General features: G+C 44.7%; 3 protein-coding genes across 6 annotated transcripts in view; 1 reads left to right on the top strand and 2 right to left on the bottom strand.

The window, feature by feature from the left end:
* Positions 1–435: 435 nt before the first annotated feature.
* Positions 436–5,828, bottom strand: LOC129833416 (PAT complex subunit CCDC47-like). Of its 3 annotated transcripts, none has more exons than XM_055898005.1 (12): positions 5,743–5,828; positions 4,221–4,522; positions 4,004–4,096; positions 3,527–3,823; positions 3,371–3,436; positions 3,145–3,246; positions 2,907–3,017; positions 2,635–2,720; positions 1,795–1,853; positions 1,553–1,662; positions 1,235–1,402; positions 436–1,086 (listed from the first exon to the last, which is right to left on the bottom strand). In XM_055898005.1, the coding sequence occupies exons 2-12, from the start codon at positions 4,512–4,514 to the stop codon at positions 1,006–1,008; spliced, it is 1,467 nt and encodes a 488-aa protein (XP_055753980.1). In that variant the 5' UTR covers positions 4,515–4,522; positions 5,743–5,828; the 3' UTR covers positions 436–1,005. The 3 variants fall into 3 exon arrangements, with proteins under 3 accessions (XP_055753980.1, XP_055753977.1, XP_055753978.1); XM_055898002.1 differs by lacking the exon at positions 5,743–5,828 and adding an exon at positions 5,471–5,720; XM_055898003.1 differs by lacking the exon at positions 5,743–5,828 and adding an exon at positions 5,475–5,720.
* Positions 5,829–6,391: 563 nt separating this feature from the next.
* Positions 6,392–13,025, top strand: LOC129833418 (DDB1- and CUL4-associated factor 7-like). Its single transcript, XM_055898006.1, has 7 exons — positions 6,392–7,000; positions 8,757–8,915; positions 9,129–9,240; positions 10,159–10,277; positions 11,048–11,257; positions 11,382–11,499; positions 11,605–13,025. The coding sequence occupies exons 1-7, from the start codon at positions 6,863–6,865 to the stop codon at positions 11,775–11,777; spliced, it is 1,029 nt and encodes a 342-aa protein (XP_055753981.1). The 5' UTR covers positions 6,392–6,862; the 3' UTR covers positions 11,778–13,025.
* A 308-nt stretch (positions 13,026–13,333) lies between these two features.
* Positions 13,334–18,568, bottom strand: part of LOC129833415 (potassium voltage-gated channel subfamily H member 6-like) — a 34,412-nt gene continuing 29,177 nt past the window's right edge. For both annotated transcript variants that reach the window (XM_055898000.1, XM_055898001.1), the window contains 5 exons: positions 18,401–18,488; positions 17,985–18,269; positions 17,667–17,856; positions 17,089–17,272; positions 13,334–16,879 (listed from right to left, as the gene is read on the bottom strand). In XM_055898000.1, the coding sequence (XP_055753975.1) occupies positions 16,598–16,879; positions 17,089–17,272; positions 17,667–17,856; positions 17,985–18,269; positions 18,401–18,488 (1,029 nt within the window). In that variant the 3' untranslated portion in view covers positions 13,334–16,597. The remainder of the gene's footprint in view (positions 16,880–17,088; positions 17,273–17,666; positions 17,857–17,984; positions 18,270–18,400; positions 18,489–18,568) is intronic.

Genomic DNA, 18,568 nt, shown 5'->3' with positions numbered 1-18,568 from the left:
AGGCACACAAAGATGGCTCTGCCATCTCTAAAACAAACAAGAACGGGCAGGAAGACATGGAAAATAGTGTATGTATTACTGCATTTGTTTTTTTTCAGTGTCCTTGGAGCATCCTTAATGAAATTGTCCTCAACATGACTTCCTAGGTTTTTTTGTTGTTAAACTACAGTACTAGGTCATAAAAATTACAATACTTACTCCCCAATAAGAATCAACATGCTGGCAGAAATGGTGGTTTCCAAAAAACGCTACTGTAGAATATAGGAGACAAGGGAGTTGACATTAAGCCCACCACGACAGCTTAGTTTGAACCCAGTAGCCTAGACAATCTCTCTGCGAACTCAATCTTCGACTTACCGTCCCATTGGTCCATTTATAATCACCTACCCGCAAGACACAACTCTTCTAAAAAAAGACAGGAATTAGATTGTTCAATAGCTTCCAGTGCATTTTATTGTTTGCTTAGAAATTCACCAGACAGACATAGCTTGTAAGGACTGTCACTTAGATATAAATTAAAATGGGATACATCTCGTCTTGTAGCATCCACAGTGTTAACTTAACTCACAGGCCTCACATGCCTTCATTCCTATTAAAATATGAGCATTTTATTTCCCACCAAGAGGTGCAACCCCCAATCCCTGTCGATTCGATTAATAAGCTCATTGAGCCGACTTGCTTTGAAAAGAGCAATGAAGACCTAGGCAGAAGAAAAAGTCAAAACAGGGGAAAAAAAACTGGCATGGGTCGTCATGGCGACAGACTTGATATGCAGAACCCCTCTGTCCCTCTCGCTTGTCACTAGCAGCTCACTCACAGCCAAGGAAAACCCCACTCTGATTGGACAAAGTGTTTCCATGAGAACAGAAACAGCTAAGCTTGACACACCCATGGAGAAGGGAATGTCTGTGTGAGCCTGTGAGCCAGAACTGGGCGCTGAAGTGAGAGAGATGGATGGAAGCAGTGGAAACCGTCTGAGCTGTGTGATTGAATCCCTGTCTGTCCTCACATGGCTTTGACTTTGATCTGCTTCATCTTCATCTGCTTCTTCTCAATCTTCTTCTGATCACGACGTTGAGAAGCCTCCTGGAAAATGGGGCAACACCATAGAGACAGTTAGAGCAAGAGGTACAAAGAAGGCCAAGATGAACAGTGTGCTGTGTTCCAATGTGTAATGTTACAGTGTGTAGCGTTCCAGTGTGTTATTCTGCTGGTGGGCTGTGGTGGAGCTGACCTCCAGGCGGCGCTGTCTCTCAGGATCCTCCTCGCTCATGATCCTCTCCTTCTCAGCCCTCTTCTTCTCCTCCCGCCGGGTCTGAGCAGCCTCCTGGCGCTGATTGTGGGTCTGCTTCAGGAAGTTCTCCTCCACACGGGCACGGTTCTTATCCGCCTTCTGTTTTCCCTGGAGGACAGACACAGGGAGAGAGGGTGAGCAAGGAGATGCAGTGATGGATGAAAGGAAGACTGTAGATAAAAAAAATATAAAAAGTCTGCCAATAGGCCAGATTGAGGGTGTACTAGGAGACTAGTGTAATTATCCTTCCATTCTCACCTCTCTGTTGAGGCGGAGCTTCTTGACCTTGTCGATGCTGTAGATGACCATGTTCATCAGGGGTAGCAGAGTGTCCATGTCTTTGGGAGACGTGTTCCCCATGCCAGGCACTACATGCACAAACACAGGAAAACATTTGTTAACATTTAATTCAGTCACTACGTATCAGGAGGATAAGGATATGGTGAATCGGATGCATGCCAAGTGTTGGAAAGCATTTCAAGTGGAGACAATTGGCTCACCATTAAATGTAAACAGCAGCGTCTTCTTGGTCTCAGGCAGCTTTAAGGGCTGTCCATCCCTGAAACACAACAGGGTTGAGAAGGAAGCTTCAGGTAACAGAAACAGCTGTACATCATTTCATAAGAGGCTTTAATACAAGACCAGAGGTAGGGGTGGAGTAAGGACATTGGTGTGATATACACTGCTCAAAAAAATAAAGGGAACACTTAAACAACACAATGTAACTCCAAGTCAATCACACTTCTGTGAAATCAAACTGTCCACTTAGGAAGCAACACTGATTGACAATAAATTTCACATGCTGTTGTGCAAATGGAATAGACAACAGGTGGAAATTATAGGCAATTAGCAAGACACCCCCAAAAAAGGAGTGATTCTGCAGGTGGTGACCACAGACCGCTTCAGTTCCTATGCTTCCTCGCTGATGTTTTGGTCACTTTTGAATGCTGGCGGTGCTCTCACTCTAGTGGTAGCATGAGACGGAGTCTACAACCCACACAAGTGGCTCAGGTAGTGCAGTTCATCCAGGATGGCACATCAATGCGAGCTGTGGCAAAAAGGTTTGCTGTGTCTGTCAGCGTAGTGTCCAGAGCATGGAGGCGCTACCAGGAGACAGGCCAGTACATCAGGAGACGTGGAGGAGGCCGTAGGACGGCAACAACCCAGCAGCAGGACCGCTACCTCCGCCTTTGTGCAAGGAGGTGCACTGCCAGAGCCCTGCAAAATGACCTCCAGCAGGCCTTGGAGTTACATTGTGTTGTTTAAGTGTTCCCTTTATTTTTTTGAGCAGTGTAGAGCATATGTTGTCGAAAAACTGACTTGCTTGCAGGCACACTTACTCTTGCACAACTTTTGTACCAGAAAATTGGTCAGAGAAATGGATGGACTCGATCTTGTCAGCATGGTTGGTGATATAATGAACCATCTGAAAGACAAAGACAGTGGAAGGGTGAATGAAAGAAAAACAAGGGGTCTGTCAAATTGTAGCACACTGTACTCTACATGTCATATTCTCCCACTACAAACAATAAGAGACCACTCTGCAATAGCCTAGTGACAAAGTCCCCACTGTAGTGAGTAGGCCACAACAGAGGTCCCCTCCCTTGCTCACCTTGCTGTCCATCACACCATCCGTGACCTCACCCATCTCTGTCAGGATGGCCAGGAGCTCAGGAAGGCCGTACTTTGCCCCTGACTTGGGCTTGTCACTGCAGAACTCACTCTGGGGACAGACAGACACACAAACAAAGACGGGTCAATACATACACCCACTCAGCCTGAGGCTTATAGATGGTTAATAGTGTCTGGATGGCTGAATGAATGTATAGTGATGTTGGCCCACCCCTCACCAAGTCCTGCATCTCCTTCTGCATCCGTGCCATGGCCTTTTTGGTGCCCACAGCAAACACAAATGTATCCATGTCCTCATCATTCAGAGTAACTTTGATTTGCTACAAAGAAAAATAGACAGAAATATACAGCAAGTCAGACAACAGAAAAAGTCTACCTTTAGGAAAGTATTTGTAAGCGCTGAGGTGAGTGACAATGTACATGTATGCAGGCATATGTACCCACCACTTGATCACAGACTGGCCTCATCATCCTGGCCAGTACATTCAGCAGGTCCTGCCTTTTCACAAACTGGAACAGACCAGAGAAAACATTGAAACAGCAGCTAGTTCTCACACAAACACTTTCTCTCTCTCTCTTACTCACACACACTGTAAATACCTTAAGCTGGATGAGCATGCCCTCACAACACACTCGACCTGAGCACCACAGGTTGTAGATGTGCTCATTCTCCTGGTTCAGCTTCCCGGTGCTCACTGCATCCTTACTGGTGCCATCGTCACCCACCAAGGCAAAGTTGCTCTCCAGGAGCTCTCGGTGGGAGTTGAACCAGGCTGTGGCCAGACGGCTGTTCTTGTTCTTGCCGATGATGTAGTTCATGATATAGGCCAGCAGGCCCGTCACCATTAGAATTTCCATGTAGTAGCTCTCCCAGCTATTCTGAAGGTGGGCCGGCACCTGGAAGGGGAAGACGGACAGATTTCATCACCTTGACAACCACAACATTAAGGATGTTTGATCTTGGCACTCACATTTAAGAAGGATGTTCTTCTTGGTTGTCAGAGTACAGTTTAAGAAATAGGTCTGGAATCAATGGCTTCATAATGGTCACTAGTCTGGTGTTAACAGTGAACTTACTGTGTGGATGATCAGAGGGTCTTTAAGGGACTGGCTGGGCTTCTCCATGCCATCAAACTCGTCTGGATCGTACTTGCTGTACATGTCTTGATCCTACAGCAATACAAAATTAAATATTGATTAGTTCTGGTACAAACCAAAAACACAGTGCATGGGATAGTGTCAACTAAGTTGTCCCTGGTCATATGCAAGCTACCAGGCCACTGCAGCCCCTAACCTGTGTATCGGAATCCTCAAAGCCGTCCTCCTGTCCGTCTTCCTCCAGCTCCACTGTGGCCTCGTCCTCATCGTCCTCAGCAGTCTGAGCAGGGGGGGCCGCACGGGGTGGAGGGGCAGTCTCTGGCTCGGCCACAGTGTCCTCGCTCACATCCTCAAACTCAGCAAAGTCATTGTCATCTGCAAAGTCTGCCAGGTCTTCCCCGTCGTCAAAGTCATCGTTGTAGCGTCCCCTGGAGACGGGCAGTGCCAGGAGAAGTAGCAGTGCGGGCAGCAGGAGGTACACACTCCTCATGGTTGAAGCTGTACCAGCACAGGCCGGTAGAGGAGAGGACAGGTGGGAGAAGAGCAGGAGGAAGATAAGGAGGGAAAGGTAAATTCAGGTCAAACCAGGTGGGTTTGGAGGTGACAGAAGGTCAAACCAGCAATAGACAGAATGCCTCAGTCAGTCTCACACTGACTGGCTGTCACAAAGATGTTTCCAAAAAATATCTTCATTACTGTGAGTTGATTTAGTTACATGCCCAGGATAGTAACTTGTTTGTTTACAAAACATATCTATAATTTCATGCCTTTTACATCCACTCCCACTGAAAAGGTCAACATCCAAGAGAGTGGTAGCTAGGTCTGGACACTGTCAAATTACCTAAATCAAAAATGTGTCAGTCTGAACGCCATAGAATCTGTCCATCAATCAGACTGGACATGGACTGTGGTTATTGGTAATGACCCAGTGACCCTATCATTCACAAGTCATCAATATTCAAAAAATATATGGCTCGCGTTGTTTTCTTTATAGACACATCATCATTCCAGCTTAACAAACCACAGCTACAAATATCTTGCTTAACATTCAGGTGCGCTAACTAACGTTAGCGGTCTGCTGCTAGCCAAATCCACTCTCTGACTCTGTTAGCTAGATAGCTTGAATTGGAGTGGCTAGCTGTAATCATAGAACATTTCAGATGGCTAAGATTACAATTAGCTAGGAAATATGTAACCACAGTTGACGATTTCTGGTTAACAAACGAACTAACGTTAGTCTAGCTAACTAGATAACTCACTGATTAGCCAACGTGTCCCAACCCCCCCATCTCTTCCCATTCTAACCGAGCAAGCTAGCTAACGTTACCAACCAAGTTATTGCCACCCTATAGCTAATAAGTGGTTTACAATATAACAATAGCCGGATTTATCAAGTTGAATCAAACTAAAGCAAAACAACACATGTAACGTTAGCTGTATGAATACCTACGGAGTGTTAAAATATGTTCCTATAGAAAACGCTGAGGTCGTCGTTAGCTTAGCTGTTCAATACAGTCCCCTTGACAGTTGATTCTACCACAGAGTTTCTAAAAACCCAGAGGTGCAACCACGCGAGACTTCCTGTACCGCTTACGAAACAGACCAGGCCGGGGTTTGAGAAGTAAAATATTCTTCCTTGTTGTTGTTTTTCTCGAAATCTAAAGACAGCCTAGATTCAAGCCAATGTTGTAAGTAGTTAAATATGTTATTACTACAACCTTGTGAAAGTGACAAACGGACACTTTTTCGTGTTCGTTAAAAACAACTTTATAGCGAAGAAGTGCCTTTGAGTTGACGGCGTGCACATGCGCAGTTCGGCCGAGACGTTACCCGTTGACGCTTGGCTAGCCTACCAACGTCGCCATGACACCGCCTACAAGTGTGATTAGGGGTTTCTATTGGATAATCGGGTTATGGCGCTTTCAAGACAACTGGGAACTCCGGGAAAAAACGAGGCCAAATAATAACACCAGTGATCTTCGGGTCGGAAAGTCGGAGCTCTTGGAAGATGCCAGAGTTTCAGACTTGGAATTCAGAGTTGCATGACTGTTCAAAAGTTTTTTCCCAGTTGTATAGTTTATCAAATTGACGAATATATATATTTCTGAGCATTTTACCTAAGCCTAACTCTTTTCCTAACCTTAACCTAATTATCCTAACCTGTTACGAAAAGTTAATTGTGACATAAACTGTATCCCTTCTAGACAAAATCCCTAAGCAGAGTCCACCACCCCTGTTACGCTGTTAAAATAGTAAAAACACTCTTTGCATATTTGCAGAATGGTGTGATTGGTATGATGATTTCCACACTTTAATAAGGTGATTGTAGTCTATGAGCTAGCTAGCGTCACACCGCCGACATTTTCTTCGATGGGAGGAGATTCGAGGAGAGTGATCCCCCACCCCTCTTTGTGGTTACAGCAGCAGTGTTGTCGGAGTCGGGTCAAAGCTAGCAAGGGACTCAATTCGAAAAGCAGGCTCACTTACCCGGATCATCAAAATCGAGCGAATAGCAAATTCAGACTATTGGCCGTAAGCTAACGTGTGTCTCGAAGCTTCATTTAAGCTTAAACGTCGCCTTCGTTGTCCGACAGTGATAGCTACCACGCTGTGCAACGCGCTACTAGCTAGCTAATGTCGTTAACTGGGCTAGTGTAGTATCCATAACTAACGACTGTTTGCTAGATAGCTGTCGTTTGACAGCCTTTGTCATTTGAACTGTTCAGATCTTCAATTCGGAAAGTCTTTAACGAGCCGTGGGGAATATTTTGTTTCAAGGAAACAGTTGTTTTGTTTTATATAGGTAAGGATTTGATATAAGAGTTCGTTTATTGAGCTATGTCTCTCCACGGTAAGCGAAAAGAGATCTACAAATACGAAGCGCCATGGACGGTGTATGCAATGAACTGGAGCGTTCGTCCCGACAAACGCTTTCGCCTGGCCCTTGGAAGTTTCGTTGAAGAATATAACAATAAGGTGAGTGAGAAGATGAACTGTATGTTTTTGTTAACCAGTCCCAGTGTAGAATCAGAACGAATTAGTTGGGACCACCGCGACTCCCACAATGCTGTGATGTGGGCCACCCCGAACAGATCTTGGGTATAAACAGAACCCGGAACAGATCTTCGCTTCTATGTTATAAGATCTCACCCACAAAGAATGAACATGACCAAAAAGTGAATAAAAATAGTATGAAGTGTGTTTAAGCTCTCAGTAATTTGTTCCTTGTTAAATAGTACAGTCGTGGCCAAAAGTTTTGAGAATGACACAAATATTAATTTCCACAAAGTTAGCTGCTTCAGTGTCTTTAGATATTTTTGTCAGATGTTACTATGGAATACTGAAGTATAATTACAAGCATTTCATAAGTGTCAGGCTTTTATTGACAATTACATGAGGTTGATGCAGAGTCAATATTTGCAGTGTTGACCCTTATCTGCAATCCGCCCTGGCATACTGTGCATTAACTTCTGGGCCACATCCTGACTGATGGCAGCACATTCTTGCATAATCAATGCTTGGAGTTAGTCAGAATTTGTGGATTTTTGTTTGTCCACCAGCTTCTTGAGGATTGACCACAAGTTCTCAATGGGATTAAGGTCTGGGGAGTTTCCTGGCCATGGACCCAAAATATCGATGTTTTGTTCCCCGAGCCACTTAGTTATCACTTTTGCCTTATGGCAAGGTGCTCCATCATGCTGGAAAAGGCATTATTCGTCACCAAACTGTTCCTGGATGGTTGGGAGAAGTTGCTCTCGGAGGATGTGTTGGTACCATTTTTTATTCATGGCTGTGTTCTTAGGCAAAATTGTGAGTGAGCCCACTCCCTTGGCTGAGAAGCAACCCCACACATGAATGGTCTCAGGATGCTTTACTGTTGGGATGACACAGGACAGATGGTAGCGCTCACCTTGTCTTCTCCGGACAAGCTTTTTTCCGGATGCCCCAAACAATCGGAAAGGGGATTCATCAGAGAAAATGACTTTACCCCAGTCCTCAGCAGTCCAATCCCTGTACCTTTTGCAGAATATCAGTCTGTCCCTGATGTTTTTCCTGGAGAGAAGGGGCTTCTTTGCTGCCATTTCTGAGCAAGCTCTGTACTGGTGGTGCCCCGATCCCTCAACTTAATCAACTTTAGGAGACGGTCCTGGCGCTTGCTGGACTTTCTTTGGCGCCCTGAAGCCTTCTTCACAACAATTGAACCGCTCTCCTTGAAGTTCTTGATGATCTGATAAATGGTTGATTTAGGTCTTACTGGCAGCAATATCCTTGCCTGTGAAGCCCTTTTTGTGCAAAGCAATGATGACGGCACGTGTTTCCTTGCAGGTAACCATGGTTGACAGAGGAAGAACAATGATTCCAAGCACCACCATCCTTTTGAAGCTTCCAGTCTGTTATTCGAACTCAATCAGCATGACAGAGGGATCTCCAGCCCTGTCCTCGTCAACACTCACACCTGTGTTAACAAGAGAATCACTGACATGTCAGCTGGTCCTTTTGTGGCAGGGCTGAAATGCAGTGGAAATGTTTTTTTTGGGATTCATTTGCATGGCAAAGAGGGACTTGGCAATTAATTGCAATTCATCTTATCACTCTTCATAACATTCTGGAGTATATGCAAATTGCCATCATACAAACTGAGGCAGCAGACTTTGAACATTTATATTGGCCTTTTGGCCACGACTGTATATCAAGAGCGGTTTCTGATTTAATTATTGTTGTTTGTCTTCAGGTGCAGATTGTGGGTCTGGAGGAGGAGAGTTCAGAGTTCATCTGCAGGAACACCTTTGACCACCCCTACCCCACCACCAAGATCATGTGGATCCCGGACAGCAAGGGTGTTTACCCAGACCTGCTTGCCACTAGCGGGGACTACCTGCGCATCTGGAGGGTATGCATGCACCCACAGCCTCCTTGATACTAAATCATACGTAAACATAATAGATGTCATATGTTGGGCGCTCCCTGGCCTGCACCCTCTTCTAATTATTGTGTCCCTCTTGCAGCATCTGGAGTTGCACTCTAGCTCAGTTACTTGCCCAGAGGGGACTCTTTTCTACGTAGTTGTATAGCATCTCATGGCTTGTTAAATCTTACCCCTTAGGTCAGTGAAACAGAGACGCGTTTGGAATGCTTGCTGAATAACAACAAGAACTCTGACTTCTGTGCCCCACTCACCTCGTTTGACTGGAATGAAGTGGATCCTAATCTGCTGGGTAAGAGATGGGGCATATGCATATAGTAGAGCTGGGACTATAAACCCGAAAATGATTGACACCGACCAAATATCATGGACATTTTGCTGATCTCGTTTATTACAGTAAATAACCAATAGGTGCCCTAATAGAGAAATGTGAAGTTTCAAATGAAATAAGTTTGCTAATATGGGTGATTGTTAATACAACAATTGATAGCTACAACATTCAAAGTAGTAGATTTAAGAGTAATATAAAAAATTAACTGTGGTGCACATTAATGTTATAAACTTGTCCAAGTTATCGTGATAATTTAGTTCATTTATTGTGACATGGATGTTTGTCCATATCGCCCAGCTCTAGCATATAGTCTATCGGTTTGCTGTCAGTGTCTACAGTATGTGTGTCAGAGTAAGTAGCGTAAAACAATTTAAATGCAATCTCAAATAGCTGCCTGTCACTTTTAAAATCTGGGCATCGTCACATATTTCAGCAAATAAATGCTGGGTCTGAATTAATTGTTTACAACTGTTACCATGGACACAGCTCTGATATTCCCACAGTCGTGCATTACATTTTTTATTCTGTCAATGTTGCATGCCATGACGCCACCAAATATAAAACACAGCATCAAATGAATGGTGCTAAAGCGTGAAATGGAGGGTGTGTGATAGGCAGCCTTTGCAGGTCTGATCTGCGATGGATTTGTTATTATAATGTTTATAATGGTCAAACTGGTAGTCTCTTCAACATTTTATTGAGCTGTGTGCATAAGGGAAATAGATGCCTGGGTATAAAAGAAGCCTGTCTCAAATAAGCGCCGGTTGTATAGAGTGATTAATGCAAATGAACACCCAGGCTATTAATTGAAGTTTTACAGTATGTCTTGTTTGGTGAGTGTCCGTGTTTTTAATCCTGGTTCTGATCTGTCGATTACAGGCACCTCCAGCATTGACACCACTTGTACTATCTGGGGGTTGGAGACTGGCCAAGTGCTGGGCAGAGTGAACCTTGTATCCGGCCACGTCAAGACCCAGCTCATTGCTCATGACAAAGAAGTGTGTGAGGGCTGAGGGGGAATATAGGCCTTGCCTTGAAGTTTAATTTACTTGTATGAATGAGTAAGTGAAGGCTAGTTGTCGTGAGCAGGAGCTAGAACCTGTTCAGGGAGCAGAACCGAAAACGGGAAAATAATTTGTTGAGGAACGAAACTGGTCTCTAGTGTCCCGTAACAGAATCCATTCCAAATCTTGAGAACCGATTAATAATGTTATATTTTTGTTAAAAAAATATTCCTAATGTCTAATATTTAATTATGTAATTCAGTGAAGTTACGTCTCTAAAGTTATTCTAGTAATAGCCTAAACACATCCCAATTCAGATGATGTTTAGCGCTTCAAACCAAGCCCCCGCCATGTCCACCCCTCTCTCTCCCCACCCATGAAATTGTCTTATCTCGTGTCTGCACTTAAATGGCCAATTAAACATGTAAACAAATAGCTTGCACATACACCGCAAGCTGCTCCATCCAAACTAATTGATGAAGCAAATGAATGAGCTAAATGTGAAAACGGTTTATTTTACAGCCTAAACATTTTACTAGAAGGAGCAATATGAACCGTTACTTTTTTGGGGTTCCAACCAGTTCAGAATTTATTATGCTGGTCGGACCACTGGAACAAAACAAATAGGGGTTCTGTTCGGAACAGAACGATTGGAAAATAATTTTGGTTCCAACCCCTGGTCCTGAGATCATAAAGTGTGAATGTGTGTCCGTGGGCATACCAGTGTAATAACTCTGCATGTTGGTGGTGTTCTCTGTCTGTAGGTGTATGACATCGCGTTCAGCCGCGCAGGCGGTGGTCGGGACATGTTTGCGTCGGTCGGAGCGGACGGCTCAGTACGCATGTTTGACCTGCGGCACCTGGAACACAGCACCATCATCTATGAAGATCCCCAGCACCACCCCCTACTGCGCCTCTGCTGGAACAAACAGGACCCCAACTACCTGGCCACCATGGCTATGGATGGCATGGAGGTCAGTCTATTTAACTCTACTTTCTCATTCCTCTTTCAGTTTGGTATTGTCCATTCTCTCTTTGTTGCACCCTCTCCTTATCCCCATCTAATGTGTTATCTCTCTTCTGTGCTGTGTGTCTCAGGTTGTGATTCTGGACGTGCGTGTTCCCTGCACGCCGGTGGCCCGCCTCAACAACCACCGGGCCTGTGTCAACGGCATTGCTTGGGCTCCCCACTCCTCCTGTCACATCTGCACTGCAGGCAAAGCACAAACAGCTTCTTCACCATTCACCTTTCCTCAGACCCCATTCTAAGTCTTCTCACCTTCTCCCTTCAGTGTAATAATAATGTCTTGTCTTTCCTCAGCCGACGACCACCAGGCGCTGATATGGGACATCCAGCAAATGCCCAGGGCCATCGAGGACCCTATTCTGGCCTACACAGCCGAGGGGGAGATCAACAACGTCCAGTGGGCCTCCACCCAGCCTGACTGGATCGCCATCGGCTACAACAACTGCCTAGAGATCCTGCGGGTCTAAAGCCAACCTTCACCTCAGGTGTGGATGTGAAGGGGTGGAGGATGAGGACAATGTGTGGATTCAGAACTTGGACATGTTTTTTTGAGTGGAAGTAAATCTTGCACGACTGCCTCAAACCACTACTCTGTCCTGGCTGATTTGATGTACGTATGGGAGGCGGTGTGAACTCTTTGTCCCACTCCACAATGTCCTGGTTTACTCTGTTTTTGATAGAACTAATCCCTGTGTCAAAAGGAGTATGTTGTCATCTTTATTGTTTTGGTAATCATCAGTGTCTGTACAGCGCCAAAATGCATCAGTGGGTTCAACAATTCTAGATGGTCAATTCATTATGGAGTGAAACAGTGCAGTTTGAACTGAAGACTGCATCTTGAGTGTGTTTAACCTGTTGTTTTAGCCAGCTATATGACATAACAACCTATTTAGGGTCAGGAAACTGGATTTAAAATGACACTCACTGTCAGAAAATGTAATTTATGGTCATCTGGGTGTCTTTCTGAACTGGTTTGAATCCAGTTGTAGACTTCTGAATTTGAAACCATAAGGCTAATTTTAAGGCCTCATAATTATTTAAAGTATTTTATTTAATGGTTTGCTGGTACCAGATCACTTCCATGATTATACTGTGATAATCTGACATAGTGAAGTGACTGATGTGTTATGGTTCAATACCACAGGAAGTTGGTGGCACTTTAATTGGGGAGAACAGGCTCATTCTAACAACTGGAGCGAAATAGGTGGAAATACATATAACACATGATTTCCAGGTGTTTGATGCCATTCCATTTGCTTTGTTCCAGCCATTATTATGAGCCATCCTCCCCTCAGCAGCCTCCTGTGTTCAACACACAGTTGCATGTCTCACAGTTTGGATACTTTGCCATCAGCCCCTTTGGACTAGACCAGAACCTACCAAGAACAAGCTTCATAAGGTTTTCTTCATTTTGAGTGGAGTTGCTTGGAACAACTGCAGTTCCTATTCAAGACTGTGTGAAACAAATACGTTTACTTAGCCTAGTACTGAAGGAGAGTGAAACCTTTTCTTCTCATGTCTCACTCTCCCTATCTTTTTATTGTTCTCTGTACTCGAAGGTCAACCCCCTTTTCGCATGTTTGTACAAGGGGAAATGTACATTCTTATAAATATATGAACCAAGATATTGATAAGGCACATCTACATGTAGTAGCTTTTTTCATAAAAGTTTGTATTTCCAAATTTGTTCTAACTAATAAATATTCCTTCATGTGTTTTTGTAGTTGTCAGTGTCATTTGCATCACTAAATACATTCTGATAGGTCAGGATGTCATGATTTATTTAGGTGGGCATAACATTGCTTCAAAGTGCAGATGTCAATGTATTGCAGTGAGTAGGTATAGGTCTGTCAGCTCCTTCGCTGCTCCTTCATGTGTTTTTGTAGTTGTCAGTGTCATTTGCATCACTGAATACGTTCTGATAGGTCAGGATGTCATGATTTATTTAGGTGGGCATAACGTCACTTCAATGTGCAGATGGCAATGTATTGCAGTGAGTAGGTATAGGTCTGTCAGCTCCTAACATTACATTTCTCTGCAGTGTTCTTAAAGGTCTAATACAGCTGTTTTGATCTCAACATTAAATCATTTCTGGGTAGCAGTTAAGTACCTTAGTGACTATTTTTAATTAAAATGGTCAAAAAGAGCAATTTCTGTTATGTAGGGGAAAACTGAAAACTGTCCGGCTGGCATTTATTGTCATGAACATTGCACTGGAGGCAGCTCTACAGAGTGGTCACTAGCTGCTGACAGCTACATAGTCATAATGTCTCATTTTAAACCTAACCTTAACCACACTGCTAACCCTAATGCCTAACCTTAAACTAAGAGCAAAAAGCTAATTTAGTTTAAATGAATCTTTTACGATATAACCAATTTTGACTTTGCAACTGGCCCATTTAGCAGAAATAGCTCAGTTCTGCATCCAGGGCAAGATTCATGACAAATGTCAACCTGCTGAAAACTAGCCGTTATTGGCAGAGAGATTTGGAACTCTCTTAATGGTCAATTAACTAATTTACTTCCTGATGATGTCACCAGGCAGACCAAAACTCCATCCCATCAACATTTCTCACTATCATAATTTTCACAATTTGAGTATTAGTGTCTTCGGCTATTTCAGCTACACCCGTTACTGACAGGAGTATAAAATCTAGCAGATAACCATGCGATCTCCATAGACAAACATTGGCAGTAAAATGGCCTTACTGAAGAGCTCAGTTTGTCAGATTTCTGCCCTGCTAGAGCTGCCCCGGTCAACTGTAATGCTGTTATTGTGAAGTGGAAACGTCAAGGAGCAACAACGGCTCCACAAGCTCAAAGAACTAGACTGCCGAGTGGTGAAAATCCTCTGTCCTCGGTTGCAACACTCACTACCGAGTTCCAAACGTCAGCACAATAACTGTTCGTCGGGAGCTTCAGGAAGTAGGTTTCTGTGGCCGAGCGGCCGCACACAAGCCTAAGATCATCATGCGCAATGCCAAGCGCCGGCTAGAGTGATGTAAAGCTCGCTGCCATTGGACTCTGAAGTAGTATAAACGCGTCAGTCCAACGGCCAAATCTGGGTTTGGTGGATGCTAGGAGAACGCTAACTGCCCTAATGCATAGTGCCAACTGTAAAGTTTGGTGGAGATGGAATAATGGTCTGGGGCTGTTTTTCATGGTTCGGGCTAGGTCCCTTAGTTCCAGTGAAGGGAAAACTTAACTCTACATACAATGACATTCTAGAAGATTCCATGCCTCCAACATTGTGGCAACAGTTAGGGGAAGGCCCTTTCCTGTTTCAGCATGACAATGTCCCCATGCATAAAGCGAGGTCCATACAGAAAGGGTTTGTCGAGATCGTGTGGAAGAAGAATTTGACTGGTCTACACAGAGCCCTGACCTCAACCCCATCAAACACCTTTGGGATGAACTGGGCCTTAAACATGGCCCAACCGAACGAATTCCTGGTTTTAAAATATGATTTATAAGTTCATGTCTATGAATTCCACAAAAGTAAGCCCAACTGAAGAATAGTAAATGGTGCAAACCACTTAAGTCCAAGCCCTCAACCAAAAATAAACAACTTGTCAGTAGTTGAAGTTTCTGTATTATTTGTTATAAATAATCTTTAATCTAAAAAAGATGAATAAGAATGATGATTTTGTGCTTCAAGAAACCTTTACAGAACAAGAAAGGCTTAAAAAACAGAGTATAATCTCCTGAAACTGTCAAAAACAACTTGACCCTGGGATTCTGGGAAAATGACACTATCCCAGTGACATCACTTGATTGGCAGATTCCATCCACATCACTTCCTCCCAGGTGGGCATCAAACATCCACTAACATTGGCACCTTGAGTCATTACACACATTTGGGCCAGGATTCAATCTGATCGCGGATTTAGACAATGCACCATTTGAACGTAATTTCCGATTGAGCCGACATATGCAGCGTTTACCGCTAATGTGGTCTCTTCAAAAGCGGGAACATTGTCTTGTAGAATCAGATTGAATCCCGGCCTTTCAAAAGGGTGATGTTAAATATGTGACCATGTCACTTACTCAAACATAGTCAACAAACATTGCGCAGACACACACACACACACACACACACACCTGAAAAAGAGATGATGCATCCTTGGTGTAACAACAGTCCTGTGAAACAGAACAGATATATAGACATACACAAACATGATGACCCAAGCAAAGCAGTAATGGCCGTATAAATGAAAGTGTTTATAATGCTTCACAAGTGCTACATAACTACAGCATAAAAGAGATGAGAAAACTGTCCGTTATGCTTTTTTTCCCTTGTCAATTATCTGTTCTCATGACCCCTGACAATGGTGACTCAATGAGACATGTCACTTCATGTTAACAAATATTGCTTTCCATTAAATCATATGATTGGTGGAACATGAGAGTAGAATTACTGTATTAAAAAATGGCCACTTTTACAGTAGTCATTCCTACCATACAGACATAAACAGTATTTAGATGGGATTAAATACCATCTCTTTATAGCATCTGTTGATAATATGTTACACCAACATAGCAATAGTGTGAAAGAAATACATGTGTGCATTTATAACTATTAGATTTTCCAGATTGATGTTAAGATCCTCATGATACTATAAAAATACATTTCAGTTCAACTTATAAATAGCACTGAACCTGAATGTGCAGTTCCTCTACAGTGTAAACATACAGTACACACAGTTATATGTATTTTTGGCCAAATTCTTATCTCCCAACAAAAAGGACCATGGCATAAAAGGACCATCACTTAACAAGAGGAAAACGAGAGAGGAATGACAATACTACAGCTTTGAGAACCAGGGAAAAGGGTGTTTGGGGTTATTGTTAGTGTCCGTGTGACGTGTGTATACGTGTGCTTCTAGTCAGCCCAGTTCCATATCAGTTCTCCATAGGCAGTGCCAGGCCCCCAGGCTTTGTGGGGTCTGTGTTGCAGAAAACCTAAACCCTCTCGAAATAATGCCCTAGGCCCTGATAGAGAGGAGAAGTTGTTTGTCGCACAGGACCCGAGGTGCCTCAGCCCCGGGCACTGTGAGTCAGTGAGAGGGGGCCCTACATAGAACCTCCTCTCAGCTACGTGGAAGGCAACCCACGTTGATCAGCAGCATCTTACAGGTTAGGGGGTTGGGTGGGGATTGGAGAGGAGGAATGAGAGAGGCGACGATTAGAGAAGTGACTCTGCCAACATATGATTGTCCTCCTGTGGAGGTGCAGGGGGTGCTAGGAGTGAGGGATGATCAGGTTCAAGGTTAAAGGTCAGAGGGTTTTAGCTGCCTGGCAGGATGGGGTCAGAAACGTGCCTCTGAATCTCCTGCCCCTCTGTGGAGATCTCCAGGTTGTCAGGGAGGGAGGGGAAACGCAGGCTGCCACACAGCAGTCCAGAGGGCCCCAGGGTTTGGCAGGAGACATGGGGGGGGCTGAGGCCCATGGAGGACCCTGGAAGGGGCTCTGTCTCAGGGGACATGGACATGGTGTCATCAGAGGCCACCGTGAGGCGGATCCCACTGGACAGGGAGTCCTTGGACTTGTGCTTGTCTGAGTCCGGGCTCTGCAAAGGAAAACAACGGGTAGAGAGGTGAAGCACAAAAGCGATTCAGTAACTCAGTATACTGTACAACCTTTAATACCAATACCTCACTCTCACTCATATTATCAACCCACTGTTTCACAATATCATATAGCTCTTCGAGGACAAGGTATTGTAGCAAGCAAAAACTGATATATACTGTACTATCTGTACACCATACCAGTACCCACCTGCAGCGGCGAAGGCATGCTGTCAATCTTGATTGGGGGCATGGAGGGGGCAGTGTGGATGATGGGGGCTGCTGTGCTGTACAGGCTGGGCAACACAGTGCTGTAGGCCGGGGGCACTGGGGTTATCTGCCTTTGGAGCAGTTGCAGGATCACGTGGATGTCTGCAGTCATCCGAGTCTCCAGTCTGGGCAGGGCCAAGGATGGAGGCAGGGTGGGAGAGGAAAGACCATAGATGAATAAAGTCAATCATTTCTTCCTCTGTGATCTCTCTCAATAATTTCTTGGTCTTCCTCCATGATTTATTTAGGCTTCTTCTCCAATTATTATCTTCCTTTACCTGTCTGTAAATCCTCTCCTCTCCTCTCCTCTCCTCTCCTCTCCTCACAATTCCATTCTAAAGATCCTCTTTGCTGTGCCCTCATCACTTTTCCTCTCCTTTCCTGTCATCCCTTTTCCCCTCCTCTTCTCTCCTCTCCTCACTTTTCCTCTCCTCTTCTCTCATCTCCTCACTTTTCCCCTCCCCTCCTCTTCTCTCCTCTCCTCACTTTTCCTATCCTCTTCTCTCCTCTCCTCTATACCTGTGGAGCTGGGACTGTAGCAGCTCCACTCTGGACTCCAGTTCATTGGACCTGTCCTCTGCACAGGGAGGAGAGTGGTAGGTGCCCCTGACTGACGAGCAGCGACGCTGGGGATCTGACAACTGACTGGTCCTCCGGTCAGGCCAATACCCATACACCCCTGGGCCTGGCATGTTGATGGGAGCTGCAGCTGGGATGTAGAGAAAGAGCAGAGATGCCTGTGGGAATGCTTTGATGCAGGTTATAACATAGTACAGTCCACTGATCTTAGTTAGTTCATGCCTAATACTGTGTATCTATATCTCAGTCTCTCTTTACCTGTGTATTGGTGACTTCCTCGGTCCAGGGGCGGCCCCATGCTGGCTGAGGGTCCGCTGGGAGGCAGCAGGCTGACCACAGCAGGGGGGTAGTCATCGGTGTCGTCCACAGAGGGGTACAGCTCTGCTATGCTATGTCCCAGGGGCTTCATCTCATCGTCACTGGACTGGGAGCAGGCGCTGGCGCTGCTACACATGCCCTCCCAGTGGGAGCTTGTGTCCGGGCCACTGTGGTTCCCCAAAGGACACGACTGGTCTGGAAATGAGTCCTCACGGTCCATGCCATCTACACATAACCATGACAGGTACAATGATCACCACAACTTTAGACATATCATTGATAGTAACACGACTTTAACTTTTAACAATGTATAAGAAACCCATGAGGACATAATGAGCAGAACCACACACACTCACCAGGCCGGTTTCTCGTGCGTCGGGGCCGCGGCCGTCGGTATCCACATTCAGAGTCCTCACTGGGAGGTGCCTGGTTCATTCTATCTACCTAATACACATCAGCTTCAGTAACTCAACAAAAAACAACTCACACTTTACAACACAATACACACACATCATCAATCATCA

This window comes from Salvelinus fontinalis, chromosome 34 (assembly GCF_029448725.1).
Source record: "Salvelinus fontinalis isolate EN_2023a chromosome 34, ASM2944872v1, whole genome shotgun sequence".
NCBI lineage: Eukaryota > Metazoa > Chordata > Actinopteri > Salmoniformes > Salmonidae > Salvelinus > Salvelinus fontinalis.
Note: the sequence above shows the minus strand (reverse complement) of the source record. Positions and strands in the feature narration are given on the sequence as shown.

What these genes read in the sequence shown, in the direction of transcription:
- LOC129833418 (XM_055898006.1), top strand. Translation starts at nt 6,863, where the DNA reads ATGTCTCTCCACGGTAAGCGAAAAGAGATCTACAAATACGAAGCGCCA. An exon ending in ACTACCTGCGCATCTGGAGG is followed by an intron (nt 8,916 to 9,128) that starts GTATGCATGCAC and finishes CTTACCCCTTAG; the next exon opens with GTCAGTGAAACAGAGACGCG. An exon ending in TCATTGCTCATGACAAAGAA is followed by an intron (nt 10,278 to 11,047) that starts GTGTGTGAGGGC and finishes CTCTGTCTGTAG; the next exon opens with GTGTATGACATCGCGTTCAG.
- LOC129833416 (XM_055898005.1), bottom strand. Translation starts at nt 4,514, where the DNA reads ATGAGGAGTGTGTACCTCCTGCTGCCCGCACTGCTACTTCTCCTGGCA. An exon ending in TTGAGGATTCCGATACACAG is followed by an intron (nt 4,097 to 4,220) that starts GTTAGGGGCTGC and finishes GTATTGCTGTAG; the next exon opens with GATCAAGACATGTACAGCAA. An exon ending in ACCCTCTGATCATCCACACA is followed by an intron (nt 3,824 to 4,003) that starts GTAAGTTCACTG and finishes TTCCCCTTCCAG; the next exon opens with GTGCCGGCCCACCTTCAGAA.